At 42.7% G+C, this 23768-nt stretch overlaps 1 protein-coding gene across 3 annotated transcripts; it reads left to right on the forward strand.

The window, feature by feature from the left end:
• The first annotated feature begins 560 nt into the window (after window positions 1–560).
• On the forward strand, window positions 561–22422 carry LOC139373235 (cAMP-dependent protein kinase catalytic subunit PRKX-like). Of its 3 annotated transcripts, XM_071113513.1 has the most exons (9): window positions 613–646; window positions 4416–4464; window positions 5096–5264; window positions 6815–7078; window positions 9172–9291; window positions 15538–15633; window positions 18500–18557; window positions 20090–20167; window positions 20367–22422. In XM_071113513.1, the coding sequence occupies exons 2-9, from the start codon at window positions 4422–4424 to the stop codon at window positions 20490–20492; spliced, it is 954 nt and encodes a 317-aa protein (XP_070969614.1). In that variant the 5' UTR covers window positions 613–646; window positions 4416–4421; the 3' UTR covers window positions 20493–22422. The 3 variants fall into 3 exon arrangements, with proteins under 3 accessions (XP_070969612.1, XP_070969614.1, XP_070969613.1); XM_071113511.1 differs by lacking the exon at window positions 4416–4464 and having other exon boundaries at window positions 561–1769; XM_071113512.1 differs by lacking the exons at window positions 613–646; window positions 4416–4464; window positions 20090–20167; window positions 20367–22422 and adding exons at window positions 1012–1769; window positions 19592–19807.
• Window positions 22423–23768: the final 1346 nt, after the last annotated feature.

Genomic DNA, 23768 nt, shown 5'->3' on the forward strand with positions numbered 1-23768 from the left:
TACTTGACACGTACTGTAGGTTTTTCACTTATGGGTGGGACAAATTACGATATGGGGAGGTGAATGGCAGGTATGTGCACATTTATTTGTGTGGTGTTTACTACAGATAAAAAGTGTAGTGTTTTTGTATATAATTATATAGTAAGATCTGCAGTATTCTATAGTAAACTGTAGTAGTATATAGTAAACTGTATTCTATAGTTAACTGTAGTAATATATATTAAACTGTAGTATTCTATGGTAAACTGTATGATCATATATTAAACTGTAATATTCTATAGTAAACTGTAGTATTTATTATGTGGGGGAAAAGTAGGTGCAGACACTTATGGCTCCAATATTACTTGTGGGTAGAGGTGTATCATACTGTGTGTGTGTGTGTGTGTGTGTGTGTGTGTGTGTGTGTGTGTGTGTGTGTGTGTGTGTGTGTGTGTGTGTGTGTGTGTGTGTGTGCGCGCCAACCTGAGCCTGGCCCCTTAGTGTATCATGTGTCAAGTGACAAATCATCTGAGGGCCGGAAACAGCTGTTCTAATTTGGGAATTTTGAGAGTTGGTCATTTCCTTTGAAAATTGAGAAGGCAGTGAGGCACTCCACTAGTCACTCTCCACTCCACACGCAGCATCTCATCCCCACCGCAGTCCATGAGCAAGTAATACACACCCCATTACTCAGAGCATTCAGGTTTCACTGTGTCAAGGGTTTACAGAGAGTGGAGATTAGTTCGCTATCTAAAACCTTGCAATTTGAGATGTAGACTACATTTAGCTAGTGCTGTGTACTTGTACTCTTTACTGTCTGTATCAGTCTAATCTCACAGTGGAAAGCAGACCGTGTTTCATTTGAGTGGCATGTCTTCAAACTACATGTGGAAAGAAAATTTACGGCCGTTTTCGAGCTGTCTGTCAAACGGGTCTCCGCCCATTTAATCATACCATTGGTTTAATTTGCACATGGGGTGTTTAGTCATTGGTCTGTTTTTTGTCAACACAAAGCATCCCCACTTCTCCCTTGCCCTGTCTGTGTGTTGTTGAACTGGGTGAGGTTCTACTTGCGAACGAAGGAGAGAAGTAAATTATTTAAATGTCTCATGTCTTTCTTGCTAGCCAACTAGCTTCCTAAGACGGAAGTTAAGCTAGCGAGACAACACGAGACCCCCTAACTACTCAAGCGGAGGCTCGTACGGAAACGGGCAGTATGAGTTTGTAGTTTGACATTAGCTAGCTAACGTTGGTCATTCATTCAGACGCGAGGTGTGGGATGGTTTTCTTTTGTGTTTAGCTATAGCCTGATAGCTACTCCGTTTGCTATGGCTAGCTAGCTTCTGCATTTGACAGCAGTGACCGCTCGAGCTACATCATGCGATTCCCCGTGGATATGATCGTCACCTGTTTTCCAGCAATCAAGACAAATAAGATGCTCGCTTGTCCAAGGGAAGTAGCCACATTTGATTTAAAACCGTAGTTGGTAATAGGGAATAAGGCGGACACTGATCTTGAGAATTGGCTACTGTAGCCGTCATTGGCTATCTATCCTCGGCGAAACCGGTTTGGTAAAGTGGCTAAAGTGATTGCTAGCATAGCTACATTTGGATGCATACGGAAAATGGCATCAACAAAGGCAAAGGTTGGGATAATTAATGAAAGCAACTCCATTCGCGAGAGTGCCAAGACCTGCGCGAGCAGTCCCATGTTGTTGGCCGGAGCAGCATCGTTAACATTGAACAACAGGACATACTCACTCGATGACCTGGACACCATTTCCACAGTTGGTAAGTGTAGGCAGCAAGACAGTATGTTACAGTACACACACTGGTGAAACTGGCCTGTCTGACTGGCTTCTCACACTATCCAGGCATATCAACTAGGCTATAGGGCATAAGCTACTACTGGTACATGTGTGGCTCGTGCAGAACAGCACAAGCAATGAAAGCCAAGGCGACTATGTGATCAGCCATTTCATGGAATATGACATGGGGATATGCTGACCATGAAACATTCAACTCTTGAGTCAGAAGATAGCTGTCATGACTGTTCGCTCTGCTACTTAATCTGTCAACCGGAAGTGGACAAGGACGTTCTCGGTTTCAGTCAAGCTCACCCATAGGTTTATGGCCCGCTCTGTGGCCAATCATTGAGGAATTCATGATCCCACACAGTTGCTGGGATGGTCAACATTTTCTTGACATGGCATTAGGGAAAATATCTGTGTGCATCTCAGGGATCAAGAAGGATTAATCGTTTCATTGCACACGTGAAATAACCAGCTTGAGAAGTGAAAGCTTAATGGAGGAAACTCTTACTTTCCTTATCAGACTTTTGCTACATTGAAACCCTTTGCAGGAGTTTAGAGAGGATGAGTATATCTTTTTTTTTGTAAAAAGGAACTAGCTATATTAGTAAGGTGAGGTGTCAGATGTTCCTGTTGTTATTGTGAGCAGTGCCCTGTGAATGTCAAAGTTCATGTTTGGTTCTGCTCACTCTTGTCTGGGCATGTAAGTCCTTTCACTGCATGGGTAATGTGTCAGCAGACTCAGCTGTTGAACTGTGTTTTTTTTTCACATGGGTGGAGTCCACTCTGTGGTGAGTCTAATGCCAGAAACCAAGAATGTTAAAACAACATGCACTACTTCAAGACTGAACACAGGCTTCTGATCACGAAAACCACTTAGTCTTTTACAGCGCTCTCATATTTGATTCATGACGAGGAGGACACTTGGCTAATAGAGAATTCCCATCTCATTCAAAGCCCACGTGATCAGGGAAAGCATGAAGCTTAAAATCCCAAGATAAAATCATCCAATATGCAAAACCTTTTGTTAGATGATGATGAGAGGGATTTACTGCTTATGTCAAATCAGTTACATGTCTTGAGGACTGCTTTTGTCTAATGGTCATTGAAATAATGAGGCACCTGGCTCTCACGTGACATTTGAAGCTTACAGGCATTTTGCCCATCTTTCGTGCATATGAAATGTTTTCTGGTGCTGAGGCAAAAAATGGTGAGTCCTAAGCCTACATCAAGATATGTGGCCGCTGGCCAAGTGCATTGAGTAGCATCAACAAGCTATGCTCTTATTATTCCACGTCTGGCCTTGTTCCATCAAATATGTAGTGCCATTCAAATCAAATAAAAACACGGGCCTATCTATTTCTGCTCCCACAAATTTAGAACAAGAAACATTCTGTATTCTATTCAAATACATGTAGGCTAGCATCCAGCAAACCAAGAATTTGACCAAATAACACACCGTAGCTGTGAAAATAAGTGTCACTGTTTCCCACTAATTGATTCGATTCAGGTGTGGAGGGAAAAAAAATCGGTCAGCTATTTTACCCTTCTTTTCCATGTTAGCTAGATCTCTGGTTTGTTTCCATGAAACATATCAACACGTTGGTGTTGAGAGAAGCATCCATTTTGTGCCATTTGATATCACATAGCCTGGCTGTTTTTCTTTCTTTTTTTGGAAACACTTCAGTATTCAGTACACCGTTCAAGTAATCAGTGCAGTATTTGGTGCATATCACCTTGCCTCAGGCGTTGCTCTATTGGAGAGAAAAGGACAAACCAGGCGTGACCTACTTGCAGAGGAAAACCTGTGTCACATGTCCAAAATCATGGGATATTTCTGGTGGTAATCACTCAATTTGATGAAAATAGTATATACATACACACATCTAAAAATGCTACAAAATCAGCGGAAGAAAAATGTCAGATGCTTCCACAGGAAGATTAGGCTACTTGAGGGAGCAACAAACGGTGATCGGAAAAGGACATTGCCATATGTCTTTACTGTGCAGACAGGTAGTAGTCCTAATCTCTCTAGACAGTTGGCTTCTGCGTCAACGGTTCCTTCTGAATAGAAACAAAATATTGATTGAGCTGTTGCCTAAAGACTACGCACATGTCATTATTAGCTCATTTATATTGAGCAAGGTGCTTTAGTAGTGTAGGCCTAAAGCCTGCTTGTTGGGAATCTCTAGATAAGTAGTACTAGGCCCATGAGGAGAGGACAAACATCCATAGAATATCCATCTGATTGTGCTGAGTGTACAAGAACATATCTGCCTTGAGGCGAAATATTACACCAGCAATGTTTTCAGATATAGGAGTGCAGCTGAACTCCGAGTCAAACCTGACCGTTATCTAACCTCTGTCTTATCATATATTGGGACAGCAGGGTAGCCTAGTAGTTAGTGTTGGACTAGTAACCAGAAGGTTGCAAGTTCAAACCCCCGAGCTGACAAGGTACAAATCTGTTGTTCTGCCCCTGAACAGGCAGTTAACCCATTGAAATAAGAATTTGTTCTTAACTGATTTGCCTATTTTAAATAAAGGTAAAACTAAAAAAATATGATGAGTAAAAAGACAAAGAAAGGGTTTGGGCTTTGTTTGTTTGCTTGCTCGCTCCTATTAGATTACCATGGAGACTGAGAACAGGGAAGGACAAAGACCCCTTGTACGAGGTAAGCCCAAACATGCTAGAAGCCAACATTCCATGACTCTATCGGGGGATTGTGAGTCCATCTCTCTGTTTGCTCTGTTTGTCTACTCCCTCTCTCCTTACTCACAGTGAAATATGACTAGACCTAGGGTGTTATTTTGTACTCCTCTTGACCTGGAGATGGGAATAGAGAAACAATCTGAATTGTTGACCTGAAATAATGAGCTCAGACTTGTGAAAGAGTGAGAAGACAACTCTAGGAATCTTGGCCAGTTCTTCCAGATTCGACCTCTTTAATTGATGGACGGGTTGAAGACATGTCAGAGATAATTGAATGTCAAAAACATCGCAAATATAGCATTCTGATGTCATGATCTGACATAACCACAGATCAATTCTTGATTATCAAATCAAATTGTATTTGTCACATGTGCCGAATACAACAGGTGTGTAAACCTTACAGTGAAATGCTTACTTACAAGCCCTTAACCAACAATGCAGTATTAAGAAAAATAAGTGTTACGTAAAAAATAATTGTGGTTGATTTGTTGCAGAAATAATCTGAATTGAATGTTGCTCTATGACATTTGGGTGTGTGTGTGTGACAGAGAACTTAACGCCTTGTCTAATGACTGTTCCTCTCCTTGCTTCAGGCACAGGGACCTTTGGCAGGGTGTTCCTGGTGAAAGACAAGAAGAGCAGGGCGTTCTACGCTCTAAAGGCTATGAAGATCCCTGACGTGATCCGGCTCAAGCAGGAGCAGCACGTCCACAACGAGAAGGAAGTCCTGACCGAAGTCAACCACCCCTTCCTCATCAGACTGTGAGTGTCTGATGACCTCAACACCATCATCAGCCACTGATCTGCTGGAGGTGGATTTAATATACACTACCGTTCAAAAGTTTAGGGTCCCTTAGAAATGTCCTTGTTTTTGAAAGAAAAGCACATTTTTTGTCCATTTAAAATAACATCAAATTGATCAGAAATACAGAGTAGACATTGTTAATGTTGTAAATGACTAGTGTAGCTGGAAACGGCTGATTTTTATGGAATATCTACATAGGCGTACAGAGGCCCATTATCAGCAACCATCACCCCTGTTTTCCAATGGCAAGTTGTGTTAGCTAATCAAAGTTGATCATTTTAACAGGTTTATTGACCATTAGAAAACACTTTTGCAATTATGTTAACACAGCTGAAAACTGTTGTTCTGATTAAAGACGCAATAAAACTGGCCTTCTTTAGACTGAGTATCTGGAGCATCAGCATTTGTTGGTTTGATTACAGGCTCAAAATGGACAGAAACAAAGAACTTTCTTCTGAAACTCATCATTCTATTCTTGTTCTGAGAAATGAGGGCTATACAACGCGAGAAATTGCCAAGAAACTGAAGATCTCGTACAACACTGATTACTACTCCCTTCACAGAACAGCGCAAACAGTCTCTAACCAGAATAGAAAGAGGAGTGGGAGGCTCCGGTGCACAACTGAGCAAGAGGACAAGTACATTAGAGTGTCTAGTTTGAGAAACAGAAGCCTCACAAGTTCTCAACTGGCAGCTTCATTAAAGAGTACCTGCAAAACACCAAGGCCAGCATTCCACTGTTGACGTTGAGACTGGTGTTTTGCGGGTCCTATTTAATGAAGCTGACAGTTGAGGATTTGTGAGGCACCTGTTTCTCAAACTAGACACTCTAACTTGTCTTCTTGCTCAGTTGTGCAAAAAAGTGTTTTCTAATGATCAATTAGCCTTTTAATATTATAAACTTGGATTAGCTAACAACTTTCCATTGGAAACCAGGGGTGATTGCTGTTGATAATGGGCCTCTGTAAGCCTATGTAGATATTCCATAAAAAATCTGCCGTTTCCAGCTACAATAGTCAGTTAAAACATTAACCATGTCTACACTGTATTTCTGATCAATTTGATGTTATTTTAATGGACACATTATTTTTTGCTTTTCTTTCAAAAACAAGGACATTTCTAAGTGACCCCAAACTTTTGAACGGTAGTGTATAAATAATACATATGCCATTAAGCAGAAGTATTTTTCCAAGGTGACCTCCCCTACAGTGAGTGTTTACGTTTCTATTATATGTATGTGATTAGGGGTATTGAAAACCCACAACCTTGGTGTTGATTGCACCACGCTCTTACCGACTAAGCCACACAGGGCCACTTTCCACTTGTCCTCTACAGCTGTTTTGACAAGGTCCATGCCACATACTATAAGCTGAGCAAACACTGCCCAGACTACCGTGTAGTTTAGCTCTCTAAATCCAACCACTGTTACCCGACAAATATTTGTGTTTGAATAGAGTCACCTTGTTCAAATGTACCCGTGTGTTTATTTCCTGTTTATACCTTCCAGGTTCTGGACCCACCATGACGATCGTTTACTCTACATGCTGATGGACTACGTTCCAGGCGGGGAGCTGTTCAGTTACCTCCGTAGCCGCGGGCGCTTCAGCAACACCACGGGCCTCTTCTACTCCACGGAGATCGTGTGTGCCATCGAGTACCTCCACTCCAAAGAGATCGTCTACCGAGACCTGAAGCCGGAGAATATACTGCTGGACAGCGAGGGACACATCCGCCTCACGGACTTCGGCTTCGCTAAGAAGCTCTCGGACAGGTATGATGTCATGCCGTAGGGTGCAATTTTGTTGTCCATCGAAACGGAAATGTCTCTATGGACTGTGTTATTATATTTCCAGCCTCCCTGAGACCGCGCACACACACACACACACACACACACACACATACCCAAGAGACTGGAAGCAGCACAGGGTCAGCCGCAGAGCAGCGTCCCAGTATGAGCTGTTCGTCCCCACAGGTATCATTCCATCTGGGAGCAGGTGTACTGCACAGCCAGGACATCCTTAATTGTTAGACACTATTCCCCCTAACAAGTCATAACCAGGATAATATTAGACTGCCATATTAATTGTGGGAGTGAATGCTGTTTGTTTTTCTGTCTCATTGTAAGACTATATCACGTTTAGGAATTGTAGCCATACAGACACATTTGCCTGATTGGCACAGTAGGGATATAGATATCCTTCTGGGAGTTGTCATATTACACGGCCATACAATATTCACAGAATGTATGGAGGGGAATCCTCGCTCTAAGACGGAATCCCCAAAAATGCAGAGCTCAGATGAAATTGCCGTTATTTTGTTTTTATATTCGCGTTACAAGCAGCTAGTCCTCTTTGGTAACCTCAGTAGGATTGGAAGGCTGCAGCACTCAGGTTAAAATAGTTTTGTATCTGCAGTGCAGTAGCGTAGTGATACTGCAGTAGCGCTAGTGTTTTGCAGGGAGCCTCGCTGAACACAAAAACTGACCCACTGACATGTAAACAGAATGGACTAAGATTACATTTTCTCTGGCCGGGAGAGTAAAACAGAGTTAGAGTAGATGTGTCTCTGATGTGCAACTTGTGACCCACTTAAAGAAATGGAAGGCAAAAGAAATTGCCTCGAATGCGGCGAGAGTGTGAAGAACAAACGAATGAGCGAGCTGGCTGCCTTGCCACTGGTGTGTGTGTGTGTGTGTGTGTGTGTGTGTGTGTGTGTGTGTGTGTGTGTGTGTGTGTGTGTGTGTGTGTGTGTGTGTGTGTGTGTGTGTGTGTGTGTGTGTGTGTGTGTGTGTGTGTGTGTGTGTGTGTGTGATCAGTTTAGAAGGTGAAACATTATCACACCACACTGTTGATGCTTCCACAGTGCCACCTAGTGGCACAATAGAATGAACCCGCTTTAGGTTCTAGGATGTGCTCAGAGGTTACCGGTTTATGAGACTAACGTTCCCAGTCGTAGAGCAGCACTCTGTCCAGAGAGGAGTCTGAGGTAGGTACTGTATGCCTATCTGATAAAGGTTTCAATGCGACAAAAAAATCTATAATTACAATGCAAGCTGCATTTTCCACATTGCAACCAAAGTGTCCCGTTCTCGTTCACTTCAAAATGTATAATAAAGATGGAAATGAAATCAGGGACCTTGAGCCTGCCCCTTAAACAGAGTAACTATTTGCATACAAATGAACCATCACCACGGCAACTGAACAAGAGTTATTTTCCAGAGGGCCATTTTTTAAAATGTTTTATTCAGAACATTAGAACATCTGATAAAAATTATAATTTGTTGTGTCATATTCTGCTCCCCAGTTTAGATTCTCTCCCTGGCCTGATAATAGTGATCCAGGGTTGTATATGTCCTCCATACAGTGTTAATCAGCTGTACTATTGAACCAAAGACATTGATCTACCTATAACAGAACCAGAACCAATACTTCCAGCAAACTAAAGCTCCGTCACTCTGTTGGATCCAAATACCCTCTGATAGTACTGTGAGATCAGGCTACATAGGCTACACTACTACTGACTGAAGGACCAGTCGACTGACAGCTGATACAGGACACTACTATAAAACGGCAGGGTGATTACTTTACAAGACTGGGGTTGTCTTTCCCTGTATGTAACAGAAGTCTCCTCTTCTAGGGTGAACTCATTGGAATGTGCAGTGTGTGTGCTGCGTACAGGGTGACCCTTGGGGAAACCTAGGCTTAGAAGGATCATCAGTCAGACATGATTGGACACACAGCCAAAATAAGCGTTGTATGTGTGCGCATGTTCCTGTGTTCTGTTGGTGTAACGTAACATCTAGAATTGAAGTAGTTCAAACTGATATTGTTTCTCTATTGTCTCTTTCGGTGTCTCTCCATCCAGGACGTGGACTCTGTGTGGAACCCCGGAGTACCTGGCCCCAGAGGTCATCCAGAGCAAAGGTCATGGCCGGGCGGTGGACTGGTGGGCCCTGGGGATCCTCATCTTTGAGATGCTGGCTGGGTGAGTAGTAGTGTCCTGTCCTCTGACATGTCATGAGTCCTGACTGGGCAGGGGTTTAACTGAATACTGTAATGTCCCCTGACAGGGCAGGGTTCAACACCAGGGGGCCCCAGTCCACCAGAGGACAAGATGAATGTGTGTTAGTAGCAGGGGTTTAACTGAATACTGTAATGTCCCCTGACATGGCAGGGTTCAACACCAGGGGGCCCCAGTCCACCAGAGGACAAGATGACTGGGTGTTAGTAGCAGGGTTTGGGGTCAATTTCATTTATATTCAGAAAGTAAACTAACATTCCATTTCTCCTCATTGATTTTTAATAAAAAATATTGGAATCTGAATTTCAGTTTACTTCCTGAATTGAAATAGACTTGACCCCCTCCTAGTGTAGTAGTATGTATGAAGAGTAGCTATCCTCTATGGACAATTGGCTCTGTCTATGAACATTGGGTAGTATCCAGCAGAATGTCTGTGGCGAGTCAATGGTAAGACAAGTGTGCTGTTATTCGGAGAGTTGACCTCATGAGGTTACGTCACTCTGTAGTGGGCTTAATTCCAAGACCAGCCTGCCTTTTGTTTCTGTGATGACAGAGGTGGACGGTCTTAAGGATGAAAGGAAGGTTACAGATTGAAGAAAGGTCAAAGGTAACTTATTCTGACACATTTCCACATGCGTGATCTGTGGAGACCAAGGTTTCATAATAACAAACTCTGGTGCCTTAAAGCTATGCTCTCTCGTCTGAGAACCCCACTCAGTCACTCATTAATTCAAGGCCTACAGAAGTACTGCTGAAATAGGATTTCTATAGACAGGCCGTAGTTGTACCATAGCTTAACGACGCCGGGTGTGTGTTCCAAATGGCACCCTATTCCCTAAGTAGTGCACTACTTTTGAACAGAATCCTGGTCAAACGTTGTGCACTACATAGGGAATAGGGTGCCATTTGGAACAGAGGCAGTGGTGCTGGGCCATTTAGCTATGGTACATCTGCGGCCTGGTGTCTATAGAAATCCTAATTCAGCAGTACTTCTGTAGAGTACACTGGCCTTGAATGAATGAATAAATGGCTCACTGACTGAGTGGATGTCTGCTAGCAGCATATAGCATCACTCATGTGGCCGGCTGCTCTTCCGCTCCTCTTTAAGACGAGTGCACCAAGTTAAATGATTTGTTCTATATAGCCCAGCCAACACATGAGTTAAGCGCTTGCTTTTTGCTTATAATCCACATGCATTTCTGCAGGCGTCACATAGCCTAGGCCCTACATATTTAGCCTAGTATATGTAGCCTATGTATGCACTCACTGAACTGTGAGTCGATAAGTGTCTGCCAAGTGCCATATTATTAAGCAATAAGGCACGAGGGGGTGTGGTATATGGCCTATATGGCCAGTATACCACGGCTAAGGGCTGTTCTTACACACGACGCAACGCGGAGTGCCTGGATACAGCCCGTAGCCATGGTATATTGGCCATATATCACAAACCTCTGAGGTGCCTTATTGCTATTTATAAACTGGTTACGAACGTAATTAAAGCAGTAAAAATGTAATGTTTTGTCATACCTGTGGTATACGGTCTGATATACCATGGCTGTCAGCCAATCAGCATTCAGGGCTCGAACCACCCGGTTTATAATATTACATAGATAATGCGTTGGCTCATACAATCCATGGAAGCAAGCGAGGAGGGCTCTGATAGCATACTGAACATAACACTATCACAGAGGTTCCCAACCAGGGGTACTAGGACCCCTGAGGGTACTTTGCCTATCCACAGGGGGTACTTGAGAAGACTCAGGAGACCATAGGCCTACTGGTAAAATGGACATGAGGGGGTAAATCAGGGGTACTCCAGCCAAGCAAAATTCAGTTGATGGTACAGTAACCGAAAAAAGGTTGGGAACCACTCCCTATCATGTGAATTAGGCGCCCCTAGAGGGCACTAGTTATTATGACATCGGTACAGTACACAGGATGGGTTTGGGTGTGTGTTTGTTTTGCTATGGAAATGTAGCATAGCCCTTGTCCCCAGAGTGGGTCAAAATGTTAAATCTAAGATTTGACTTCATATCTACGCCTTTTGAATAAAATCAAAGTGGATGGGCCTAGAATGTTAATTTTATTAAATATTTTTTTTGTATTTTACATATTGATTAAATCTATATGAATATAGAAACCTGCGACTCGACAAGAGTGGTAGGGAAGTTGTCAGTGAATCAGAGGTCGTTCTGTACGTGCCTCTTCACCTCACCCTAGTCTCTTCATGTACCCGTGGAGAATTCAGTGGCCTTGGCTTCTAGTGAGGAAAAATGTGACCTTCTCCATAGCATTTGTCACACTGGCCTTTTGAAGTGTGCGCACACACTCGGCGCTCCAGGAGACAAAAGCTCCCTTCAGAACAACGCGCCCTAAAGGTTGACTGCCGCGTAACCGTTTTGTCAAAGGTCCTGTAGCTTCCGTAGTGGAAGAATGTAGAGGGGGCTTCTGAAAGTTACGTGGTGTGGTAGGTTTACGCACTCAGACATCCATCTGCCCCAGGGTCCTGACTTCTGGGAATAGTCATGACGAGGTCACCTGTGCACTTAACTCCACACACACCCTCAGTCCAGCCCGCTTGTATCTTACACACACACCCACACACACACCGACACACATAGACAGGCCAGTAGGCTTGTATCATTCTGTATCTAATCCTGCCTGGAGGGGGAGCCTGCCCTCCTCAATGGAAACCTCCCTGTCTTTGTGTGTGGTCCTCCCTCACACTCACATCACAACATCTTATCTGGTCTATCTAGCCTATTCCAGTTCCATGTGAACCGGAAAACGTTTTAATTTCTCGATTTATAATCCTAACTGTTTTTCTACAATATATGGAAGATGGATATTCTTGAGAGTCTTCTTGTCGATTTCTTGCTGTAGCTGTGCTAGTTTTAAATCTACTCCTGAACACCTAGGCCTACTCCTACATACGGACTATCCTAACTCCTACTAAATAACACAGAGGCCTACTCCTACATACAGACGATCTCCTACTGCTAAACATGTTAGTAGTTCCCTGTTTTGATTTATCCTGTTTTCACCGTATCCTCCATCCGCTCCTCTCCCCATCCTCCTCCCTGTGGAATCTTGGCGACACCTCAGGTGTTACGTAAACCGTAGGTTACTGTTGCATAAGAGGAGCCGAGTCTCTAGGCTTTCACTGTCCATCACCGGGGACCTAGACTAATCTACCAGCAGGCTGGCGGGGGTACCTGGGGGAGCGGGGTGGTAGCCTGGGGGGGGGGGGGGGAGTAGTCTGCACTTGGCCTCCCTCCCTCTCTCTCTACCATCCAGTAAGAGGAGGAGCCATTAGAACAGCAGCTCTCTGTTGATTCATCCTTTGGCTCCCTTCGTATTCTACCAACGCCCAGACTCTTCCTCCCTCCCCTCCCTTCTGCTCTGACATTCACTGTAGAGACCTGTCCCTGCTTAAGACATCACATTCCCCTTGGCAACGAGCTTCTCCGAAGGACTTTATTCGGATCTCAGGTCATGACCAAAAAATCGTTACCGGGCATTATTTATCCCTTCCTTATCCTGTTCGTATTAGTCATTTCCGTTTATTGACAGGTTTTGACTGATGCGTGCCGTGGTCACATGATGCAGTTCAACCTTTGATCGTTGGCAATGTGTCTTATCTGGCTTTCGTCTGACCATCTTACTTCAATGAATCTATGACACAGTTCTCTCAGGCTTTTTATGTAACAATTGCTTAACACTATGGGCTACCGAATGTTTAAGCTTAAACTCTATTGGACCAGGTTCGCTACTGGAGAAGTACGGAGAAATTAAAACCACACAACTTGAATAATTTAGGAAAAGAATGCCGGCTTGTATAAATAAAAATAGTTTCAAAAGAATGAATCACCTTGAGTAAATATTGATATGTGAAATTTGTACGATGAGCTCAATATGAATGAAATGTATCAATAGCACAATAGACTTAGATATCGGCCGTACATCCTGCCTATAGTTTCCTAGGGCCCACCCAACTCTTATCTTAATCTGAGGGTCACTCAGATTTCATTGTTCAATAGAAAAACAGTAAACATGAATCCACAGAAAAACACAACCCAATTGACAAATACGGACTTATAAACCACTATGACATGGGATCAAATGTGCGTGACTGTGCCTATCAATAAACACCGTAAGGCGTTTTTAAGTGTAGCATGTGCTTAAAACAATCCCACTGCAATGTATGATGCAATGATGTCTTGCAAGAAAAATCCTACCACACCATAGTTGGCAGTGCAAATTCGGTGTTCTCCAAGGAAAATAAATCTTCGCATGCAAATCTTCTTATTGATGTCCTGGGTTCGGGCGGCTCGCCATCCTTGGTGAAAAATGAATCCATAGTTGCAAAAAAAAACCTGACCAAATCCTGGCGTCAATCTTTCCCTCAATCCCTTCACAGCTCATTTGTATAAATAAGTTGAGTGTTAATATCCAGTTCTCTCTTTTTAGTTCAGTTTCATACAACTTCTCAACCATTTGAAACGTAGTTTATCTTCCATGGAATGGCGGTAGCTCTTCACATTCCGTTCTAGCTCTTTTTTTAAATATTTTTTTAATGCATGTTGGCGCCAACTGGTGTAGAGCGTGAGGTTAGGAGAGGGACTAAGAGAATATTGAGTTCTGATTGGCTCAAAATAAACTGCTCGTCATGCAGCTTCTGGCAGCTGATTTGTAATAGCTGTCAACTTAAACATATAGCAATATTGTATAATGTGATTGGTTACTGGAATCTCACTGGTAACGATAGGTAATCAACATTAGTTGACCTGCGTTACGTTTGTTTTGTGTTACACATCTAACAGCCTCCAGGCCTCCATTCCACTGGAGGAGGTTTCCGATTCCATTTTGACAGGCTCAGCTCGGCAGCCCCTGTGACAAACTGGTGTGATTATCCGTCTGTCTGCTGCATGTGTAATGCATTTAGCTCGGCTGGCCTGGCCCATTATGTAACGCGGCCTGCACGGTTAATGGCTTGTCCAGGCTGGAGCAGTGCTGGGGAAGCATTCACCATTAAACCATCAAGAGTCACCAGAATGCAGCTGATTGGTCTGAGGAGCTACGGCTCTGTACTGCACAGAGACACGTAGGCGAGTGTGTTCATACATGTGCGCAGACACACACACACACACACACACACACACACACAGGGTCAAACGGCACACACCGGTCACCAGATGAGTTATTTAAACTGTAGGGTCACGTGTTTCACTGCTTTGTGTTGTCGTGTACTTTAGTGCAGCCCTTTCAATTTTCTGTTTATAGCTAGGCTTCCATCCATCGACAATCTACATAAAAATATGTGCATTTTCCCACCACAGATGTGTTTTCATCAAATTGATTTGTTGCGGATAAAAAGCTGTGCGTGGTGACGTCGGACATATCAAAATAACTTTTGTGGTTAAATTCCCATGTACCGACAAATAAATACAGGTAAATGGGTTTCCATCTCATTTTTAACTCTACTGATGGTTTTTGTCACAAACAAATGTTACGCTTTGTATAGCAAATGTGCCCACTCTGGTCTTGACAGCTGGGCTCTAGTCAACTACACAGAGTGCGGGTAGGCAACATCATTATGAGATTGTAATGGACAAAAAAAAGAGATTATTTGTCGAACAGCAGCATCACATCTGTAATCTAAACTGCATGCTTTCCCATGCCGTAGTGGGAGGACATTTCAACATTTTACATAATTTAGCAGACGCTCTTTAGCCGACGATCCAGAGCGACTTACAGTAGTGAGTGCATACATTTTCATACTGGACCTCTGTGGGAATCGAACCCACAACCCTGCTCTACCAACTGAGCCACACGGGACCACACCAAATATCACCGTGTGACACTTAAGTTTACTTCAGTATAATGGTTGTCAATATTTGCGCCATAAAAGCATTTCCACTGCCATTTCTCGCTCAATCAATTTTACAGACACATCTTGTATAGCGTATTCTGCTTGGCGGACATTTAGAAAGTTTACCGACAAGTTTGCTGTTTCCATCAAGCCTGTCGTGACATTTTAATCTGACGTACTTGACTCGCAAAAATCTGTTGGATGGAAACCTTATTTTTACACGGTGATTTCATTCTTTTTTCTTTTTTTTGTGTGTGTGTTTGCCAATAGGAGCAAACATTTTGACGGTTGAGGAGCGATGACTGTTTTCTGACATGTTCTTTAATTTCCCCCTCCAGGTACCCACCGTTTTTTGACGACAATCCCTTTGGTATTTATCAGAAGATCCTCGCCGGGAAGCTGGAATTCCCGCGGCATCTGGATTTCTATGTAAAGTAAGTCGTACACACCCAAGCACAGGGGATTGTGGGTGAAATCATGGAGGGAAAGTACCCAAAGTCTACCGCTACCTTGGCACAAATGTATTCCATTATGATACATAATGTACGATAAGCCGTCTTATATCATTTCAACTTGAGAGGAGAATTTATGGAAGTTGTTTTTCACATCACATTTCAATCAGATTTTTAGATTTCGGTCTTGGCAAGCAGGAAACAAAATGTTCCTGAGAAGCCTTTCTCCAGACTGTAATTGGAAACAACCGCATGCACCACCACACACTCTCTACCCATAACAAACCGTGTGTTTTGGAAATGCATTATTGCCAATACTTATGATTAGGACCTGACAATTGGAATTTGTCAGAGGTGCATTGTGAATACCTTTAGTTGTGTATGTGCATCTGGGAATGTACTACCTATATTTAACCTATCCAGTGTGTGTGTGAGACCGTGTGTGTGAGACCGTGTGTGTGAGACCGTGTGTGTGTGAGACCGTGTGTGTGTGAGACCGTGTGTGTGTGAGACCGTGTGTGTGTGTGAGAGACCGTGTGTGTGTGAGAGACCGTGTGTGTGTGTGTGAGACCGTGTGTGTGAGACCGTGTGTGTGAGACCGTGTGTGTGAGACCGTGTGTGTGTGTGTGAGACCGTGTGTGTGTGTGTGAGACCGTGTGTGTGTGTGTGAGACCGTGTGTGTGTGTGTGAGACCGTGTGTGTGTGTGAGACCATGTGTGTGTGTGTGAGACCGTGTGTGTGTGAGACCGTGTGTGTGTGAGACCGTGTGTGTGTGAGACCGTGTGTGTGCCTGCCCGCGCACGCAGACAACGGATCTACGTGTGTGTGTGCGCGCTAACAGCTGCGTCACACAGCGCAACCATCCTCCCAAACGACCGGGTCAATCTGCCTCCCATGCAGAAGATGAAGAGCTAGCTACGCCTAATGTGGGGTGCGGGCCCTCACTAATTACACACCCTGCTGAGTTGGAACTCGTCCTTTTAAACCCATCAGAACCGTCACACTGCTCCTCAGAACAGCTGGGGGTTGGAGTAATGTGAGGAGATTACCGGCTTTAGGAGGAGAGGGCCTGGGACGCACTCAATCAGCCCTGACACACTGGCCCAACCGGATACCTGGGAGAGGCCACACACACACACACACAGTGTTACCTAACACACACACACACACACAGTCCCACTGCTACATAACACACTAACAATAGAGCCCCCAAACACTTAAGCCGTCTATCTTTTGGCCACCAGACTTTTTAAAATATTCCCTCCAGCTATATCACTGTCACTTTGACCCACTCCCATCCATCCATCAGAGTTGCCTGTCTCTGGCTCTGGCTGTGTTTGTCTGTCCATTGCAGTAACTCTTTTCTTTCGCAGAGAAGATGAGACGTGTTACAGTATTACTGAACAGGTGTAAGACCAGCTTATTATTTTCAGGCCGCCTTAATCCAAACAGAAAGAAAGAAAGATGCAAAGTGTTTTCAGTGTAAACTTAAACGACTAAAACCAGATATAAACTATGAAGAAAAGATAATGGGCCTATGTATTTTTAAATAAGAGAACTGTCGACTAACAATAAAAACGAGCGAGTCAGGGGAAAATCAAAAATTCAAAAAACAATGCATTCAGGAGTATTTGTTTCATGGCAGGGGGCCCCCATTTTTGATTTTGTTATAATTTTAGAGTCACTCAGATAGCATAAGTCATGGCAAAATGTGTAGATTTGCAGGAAATGTGCTTTAAAACTGCAACAAAACAAATGATCTCCGTCACAAGGCAAAAATATGTAGAATTCAACAAAAATGTTGGTTGGTGACTTCACCATTGGCCACGCCCACTGCCACGCTCCTGCCACTCCCACCGCCTAAGCCCCATTTTGATCCAGAAAAAAAAGCCATGCTGTGTGGTATATTTCCATTTCCATTGTTTGTCGATTGCATAAGATAGAATTGTCTCAGAATGGGCAATCAATTGGGGTTCTATTTAACCAGGAAAAAAACTGTTGATGTTAGAAATGTCTTTTGTGAGGGAGACCTAGCGAGAGGTCAGCAGGAAGTAGCCACTGGGTACATACAATTACAATGGTCAGTGACATTTTCTTTTAATCAGAGCTTTAAACTCTGAGTCTTTTTAAAGTCTCTTGTAGTTTGTTCCAGGACCAAGGAGTATTATAGGAGTTGGGATTTGTTTCCCCAATTCAGTCCTTTCCCTAGGAACTGTAAAAGAGGGCACTGAATGAGAGCGGAGGCTGTCGGATTGTGAAGTTGTTGTTTGGGTTTAAGACACTAAAATGCCGACTGTCAATATTCGGCTAGTATATTTACGTCTGTGCTGGCGTCTCGTTGGTTGTAATATATACGTCAGCTTTATTGAAAGCTCACTCTGTCGGCGCCGGCCGCATATCATTGGAAAACCTACACTGACATTTTAAAGACAAATTCATCCCTAAAGTATGCCTACTCCAGCATCTTCATAGTTGTGAAAAGTTTCACTTTAAAACCTGTCACTTTCCCTCAATTAAAAGAGAGGGAGGGAAAGAGCAAGAGCGAGAGAGATGTTTCTGTTTGGATGCGACTCGCATATATACACACACACACAGGATGTACCGCTCTGTTACCCCATGGCACCTTTATGAGTCCGTCAGGTTATCTGTTGTTCCAATGGCCAAGCTCATCCATCTTGTTGTCAGCTTTTGGATGGAAATGGACTTCTTGGCTTCTGACTGAAACTGCAGACATGCAGTAGATCTGCTGTCTGAACACACACACACACACACACTGCTGTCTGGAGATAGATTGTTAGTGTGAAGTCATTGTAACTCTCTACCTGACTGTCTTTCTATTGTTTTCCAGAGATCTCATCAAGAAGTTCCTCGTCATTGACCGAGCCAGGAGGTTAGGCAATATGAAGGTGAGTTTCAAGATCAAATCACTATTGGGATTTGATTTCAGAAAGGTGTATTATCCCAAGCTATACTAAAACGTTACGTGAGAACAGATACACAGTACTACTTAAACAGAATTTCAAGTGTTTTGTTCACTCGGCAGGTTGTGGAGTGAGAATTCTGCAGTTTGACGTCACCCTCTCAACACTGAGACGGAAAAGGCCTAGGAAGTGACTGAATGTCTGCATTTGGTTCCAATTAGCTGGATACATAGAGGAAGTTGTTGTAGAGGTAGTTTGCACCGTTATAGGGGTGGCAGGGGTTTAGGGTGGATCACAGAAAAACGCATTTCCCCTTCCTATGCACTGTCAGTAAGTCAGTTTAGTAGTTAATCACATGGGGTGTCGGTTCATTACTTAGTCCTGCCATTTCAGCATGACTGTGCATTCTATGCAAATATTAATTACATCTTGCTGGTAGCCAGGATGTCCACTGTAGTAGTAGGAGTGAAGCCAGTATGCACAAGCCATCTGCACAGGAAATGTATAGGAGGCAACAGAGAAGCTGTGTTTGCACAGTGAGAAATGGAGACTCCCTCCGCAATGAACACGGTCTCTTGGTAACGCCATATTTCCTTTTATAGTGCACTGCCTTTGAACAGGGCCCATAGGGCTCTGGTTGAAAGTAGTGCACTATGTCGGGAATAGGGTTCCATTTGGGACGCTGTGTCACTCAGTGGAGTGATCTGTAATTCCTCTTGTGTGAAATAATGTATTTTTACACCACTGTGATGAATTGGCTCTCCCGTCATAACAGGAGGGATTTTATTTCTTGAACTGCACAATGCTGCCCATTCTACGAGACACTGAGCGGTCCAAAGTAGACGCCATGCACATCTTTAACTCTCATGGCGAACTGATTGTTCCTTGATTGCTTGCCACCGTTGTGTGTAGTATGTGTGTGTGTGCCTCAGGAACACTGCAGGCCTGGTTTGTACTCATCCACCTAAGATGGAAAGATGGCGTGAAAGAAAAAAACAACTTGTATTTATCTGTTTCAGACTTCTAGTCCCTGTAGTCCACCGCCATTTTATGATTCATTCATTGGAATCGTGCATGTGTCTGGCACTGACGTTCAATCGAAGGATGATGTCTGAGTGTTTTGAATTACACCGTTCAAAGGCATGAGAGTCAATGGGGGAGTATATGAAGGCTCTTTTCAATAAAACAACTGTTGGTAAGCACAATGATTAAATAAACATAATTCAGCACACAGTCTGTTATTGACTTGTGCCTCAAAGGGTTTTCTGGGGAAAATGTGCTAGTTAGCTGACTAGCTAGCTGACTCATGGAGTGGTCTAGCCACACACTCCCTGTATACCGGGTGAATCACCACAGACACCACAAAGTGTTTAGAAGGAACAAAGTGTTTTGCTCTAATTATTCTTATTTCAAACTGTTTATTCCGGACGAGAGAAATACTTTATTTATCCTGATTCCAGATTGTGTGGAATAGACCGCCCACAGACGGCTCTGATGCACAGTGTCTTCTCTTGCAGAACGGAGCAGACGATGTGAAAAAGCACAGATGGTTCAAGTCTATAGACTGGGATGGTGTACCTCTGAGAAAACTGAAGGTCTGTCACGTTGGCGATATTACACCCACAATCATCCAGACACATCAATGGGAACACTCGTAAAACACATACACTTTATTTTCAGCATATACTGTTTTCATTAAACTCACCATTTTAGAGTTGATATACTTTTTTTTAAACACCTGCTTTTTTAGCTATTTTTGATGTATTCAGCGTCACATAATTTTTGTTCCCTCAGCCACCCATAGTTCCCAAGGTGTCCCACGAAGGTGACACGTCTAACTTTGATGCCTACCCCGAGGAAGAGTGGAAGAAAGATGCACCTGTGCCAGCAAAGGATTTAGAAATCTTCAAGAACTTCTAAAAAAAACAATTTTAAAAAGGGGGAAGTAACGACAGAAATACTTCGAGAACATATAGGTCTTGTAGAGAAAGACTCGAGAACGTTTAGATCTTGGAAAAGGTGAGTCAAACTTCTAGATGTTGAAAAAAAAATATATAGAAAGACTTCTGGATCTTGCTGAATAACAGAAGGACTGGTAAATCATCTGAGATATCACCATTGTATGGTCAGCAAGAGAACTTCTAAGCTTCCAAGTCCCAGAACTTTATCTTGCTTAAAGACATTGAAGTGTTCCACATAGGGTGGAAGAGCAGGAGAGAATTTACCTAAAAATAACTAAAAGCGTCATCATATCACCACACTATTTATCTATCATTCATTTATTTTTGTTTGAAAGTTATTTTCAACTTAACTAAAACCTCAATCCTCAGTTTCTTTGTTTCTCTGAGCCTTCTCCTGTTATGCAAAAATACAATTATGGTCCTCTTTGAACCAAAGGACATTGTTACTGAAATGAATATGTTTAAAATGCAATAATCAGGAATTTTTCTATTTTGTTGGGCCAAAAAGGTTCCAGTTTTCTTTGTTGGAACTTGTGGGACTCAACCAACCGAGCAAAGCTTATGATCCAAAAATGATCACGCATACAGTAGACTCAGTATTGAGCTGTACAGTAAATGGAATTTACATGTGTGGTTACTACATCCTTACTTAGTAGATTGTACTGGATATTTGTCAATGAGAAAGTAGCAAACTTGTACAGGAACATACTACAATATCATGCCAAGCAAGCTTTGTGATATCATTTTATTGACTGGCCGCTAGTCAAATAGGCTGTTAAACTTGTCATTTTGAGCTGTAAGTACTTGGCTATCTATCGGCCAGACTTCCGTGCATGTGTGCATCAAGGCCAGACCAGAAAGCTCTTGTAAAAGGTGCCTTTGGATGTGACATACTGTATGTCTTCTTCTTTTCTCCTGACAAGCGAGTGGTACTTTTTCCAACTTTATTTATATCACACACACTGTTTATACTTGTGCCGTTGAAAACGTTGACTGTTAATAATGATATACGTGGAATAATTGTTGTGTGGAAGAAGTGTAGCTAGCTGCTATATGTGGAATTGGGTTTTCTCCCATCTTTTTCTTCCATCCACTTTGTCCTATTTTGCTGTTCACTCAATAACAAGAAATGTCCCTGTATATTGACTGGTATGTCTATCTTTCTCTAGGTCTCTGGCACGTACTATAAAGAACTGTAGAATACAGATCTCCAGCTGGTTTCATGTATAGCCAAGCAGGAAGTTGGCTTCAGGCAGCCAATAAACTTTTGTCTTCTCTCCACCAATCATATCACTGGCCAGTAGAAAGCACGTCATGACTAGACGCATCATAGTACAATCACAAACTGTCTCTCACACTTACTTAGTAACACTTAAGTCATTTGTGTCCCTTTTAGTAAACTTAAATTATTTGAATTGAACAATTTGATTGCTTGTATATAATGTTTTATGTAGTTTTCTTAACCAATTATGAAACAATACTCAGTGTGAGTTTACACCAAACGGACCGAATAATTAGGACTTTTGGTCAATGCGTGTATTGTTTCTTTGCATCTTTTTGTTGTGTATCTTAGGGAATTTGCTTTACAATCCTCAGCCTTTTGCCTTTTTTTAAGATGTTTATGTATTAGCAAAAAGAAAACGAATATGAAAGAAGAAATACTGTACTTTTAGGTCAATACAAGCAAATTATATTTTATACCCAATACCATTTTACCAATGCCTTTTGTCAGTGTATAGATTTGTTTAAATTATTATTTAACAGCCTACCTTACAAACTTTGTATGGCCTTTTCATATTGTTAATGTTGCAGTACTGTATTTAACTTCTTGAGATACTGTTTAAAAGATCCACACAACCAGGATTAAAAACACCTATCCACTGACTCAACAACCGATTCTCTTTCCTCTCCGAAGTGTGGTTGTAATATATTGTAATGTATTAATAGCAATTGCGATAGTTCGCTTTCTGATAGGCTAGGTAGAATTGTCTCCATATTGCTTACATTGATGTAATCGTTTCAGATGTAATCGTTTCAGATGTATCAGAGTACTTGTGGTGGTAGGAGCCAGGGTGAGATTTGTAATTCAGAGTAGGATGTGATTATCTATTTCCACAATGGTTTTGTATATACTGTAGGTGATGTGACTGACGGTTGTCTGGTTGGCCAAACGCTATTAAGAGTATCATAACCTTTAATCTTCTCTATGATTCAGTAGCTCTTAGCTGGCCTTAGAAGTATTAGCTACCACTATTTCAAGTCATCAGACAAATTTGCTTTCGGAGTGTTTCAGTCGGTTGGTAATTTGTCTACAAGTTCACCGGCCTAGTCTGTATCTACACAACATTGTATTTGAGTTGTGTGTGTGCATGAACACTTTAAACCGCACAGCAGTCATCGATTTAGGAGCTTCATTATCCCCTCTCTTAAAGGCTCTCATTCATCCAAATGAATCTAAAAGGTATAATTTCAAGAAAGTAATTAGTGTTAACAGTGGAAAGTGACTCGTGTTGTCTGGACCTTGTGTTGCATGACATCCAAGGCTGCTCCAGAGACGCATAGCAGAGTGCAGCAGCCTCGGTAATAACCGACCTAATGTATCCCTTATGATCAGAGAGACTCCACTGAGACTCCGCGGCTGTTTTTCAAATGGCGCTCTATTCCCTATATAGCGCACTACTTTTCATCGGGGCCCATAGGGCTTGGGTCAGGAGTAGTGAACTATATAGAGAATAGGGTGCCAGTTGAGAGACTGACATACTTTCCCTGACATCCCAGGAAAATGTGTGTTCCTCAGTGAATATCACATCTTCTACCCGCTGCACAGTGCAGCTCATGTCCTGTTATTTTCTTTAATGGACGTGTGAAGGTGTTTGTACATCTGTGTTTACCATTTATGTTTCTGTGTTCAGCAGATGCTAACGGTGACTCATGTTTGACTGGGGAGAGGGGATCCAGTCGACCACAGCGACTCAACCATATCACAGTCTTACCATAGACACCCATAAGGCATTGAAGGAAATTAACTCTGAATCATTCCTCATTACGAATGATTGAGAACAAGTTAATTGAATTAAACCCTTATAAAAACGATGACATTCCGAAAATTCGAATTCAAGCCTTAGGACAATAAGTGCTGGGAGGTACCTCTGCTCTGTCATTGATACAATGCTAGAGCCCTAACAACACACTTTAGCGTTAACCTCTCACCTCCGGGCGGTTGTAAACAGGAGCC

Source organism: Oncorhynchus clarkii, chromosome 18 (genome assembly GCF_045791955.1).
Source record: "Oncorhynchus clarkii lewisi isolate Uvic-CL-2024 chromosome 18, UVic_Ocla_1.0, whole genome shotgun sequence".
In the NCBI taxonomy this organism is placed as follows: domain Eukaryota; kingdom Metazoa; phylum Chordata; class Actinopteri; order Salmoniformes; family Salmonidae; genus Oncorhynchus; species Oncorhynchus clarkii.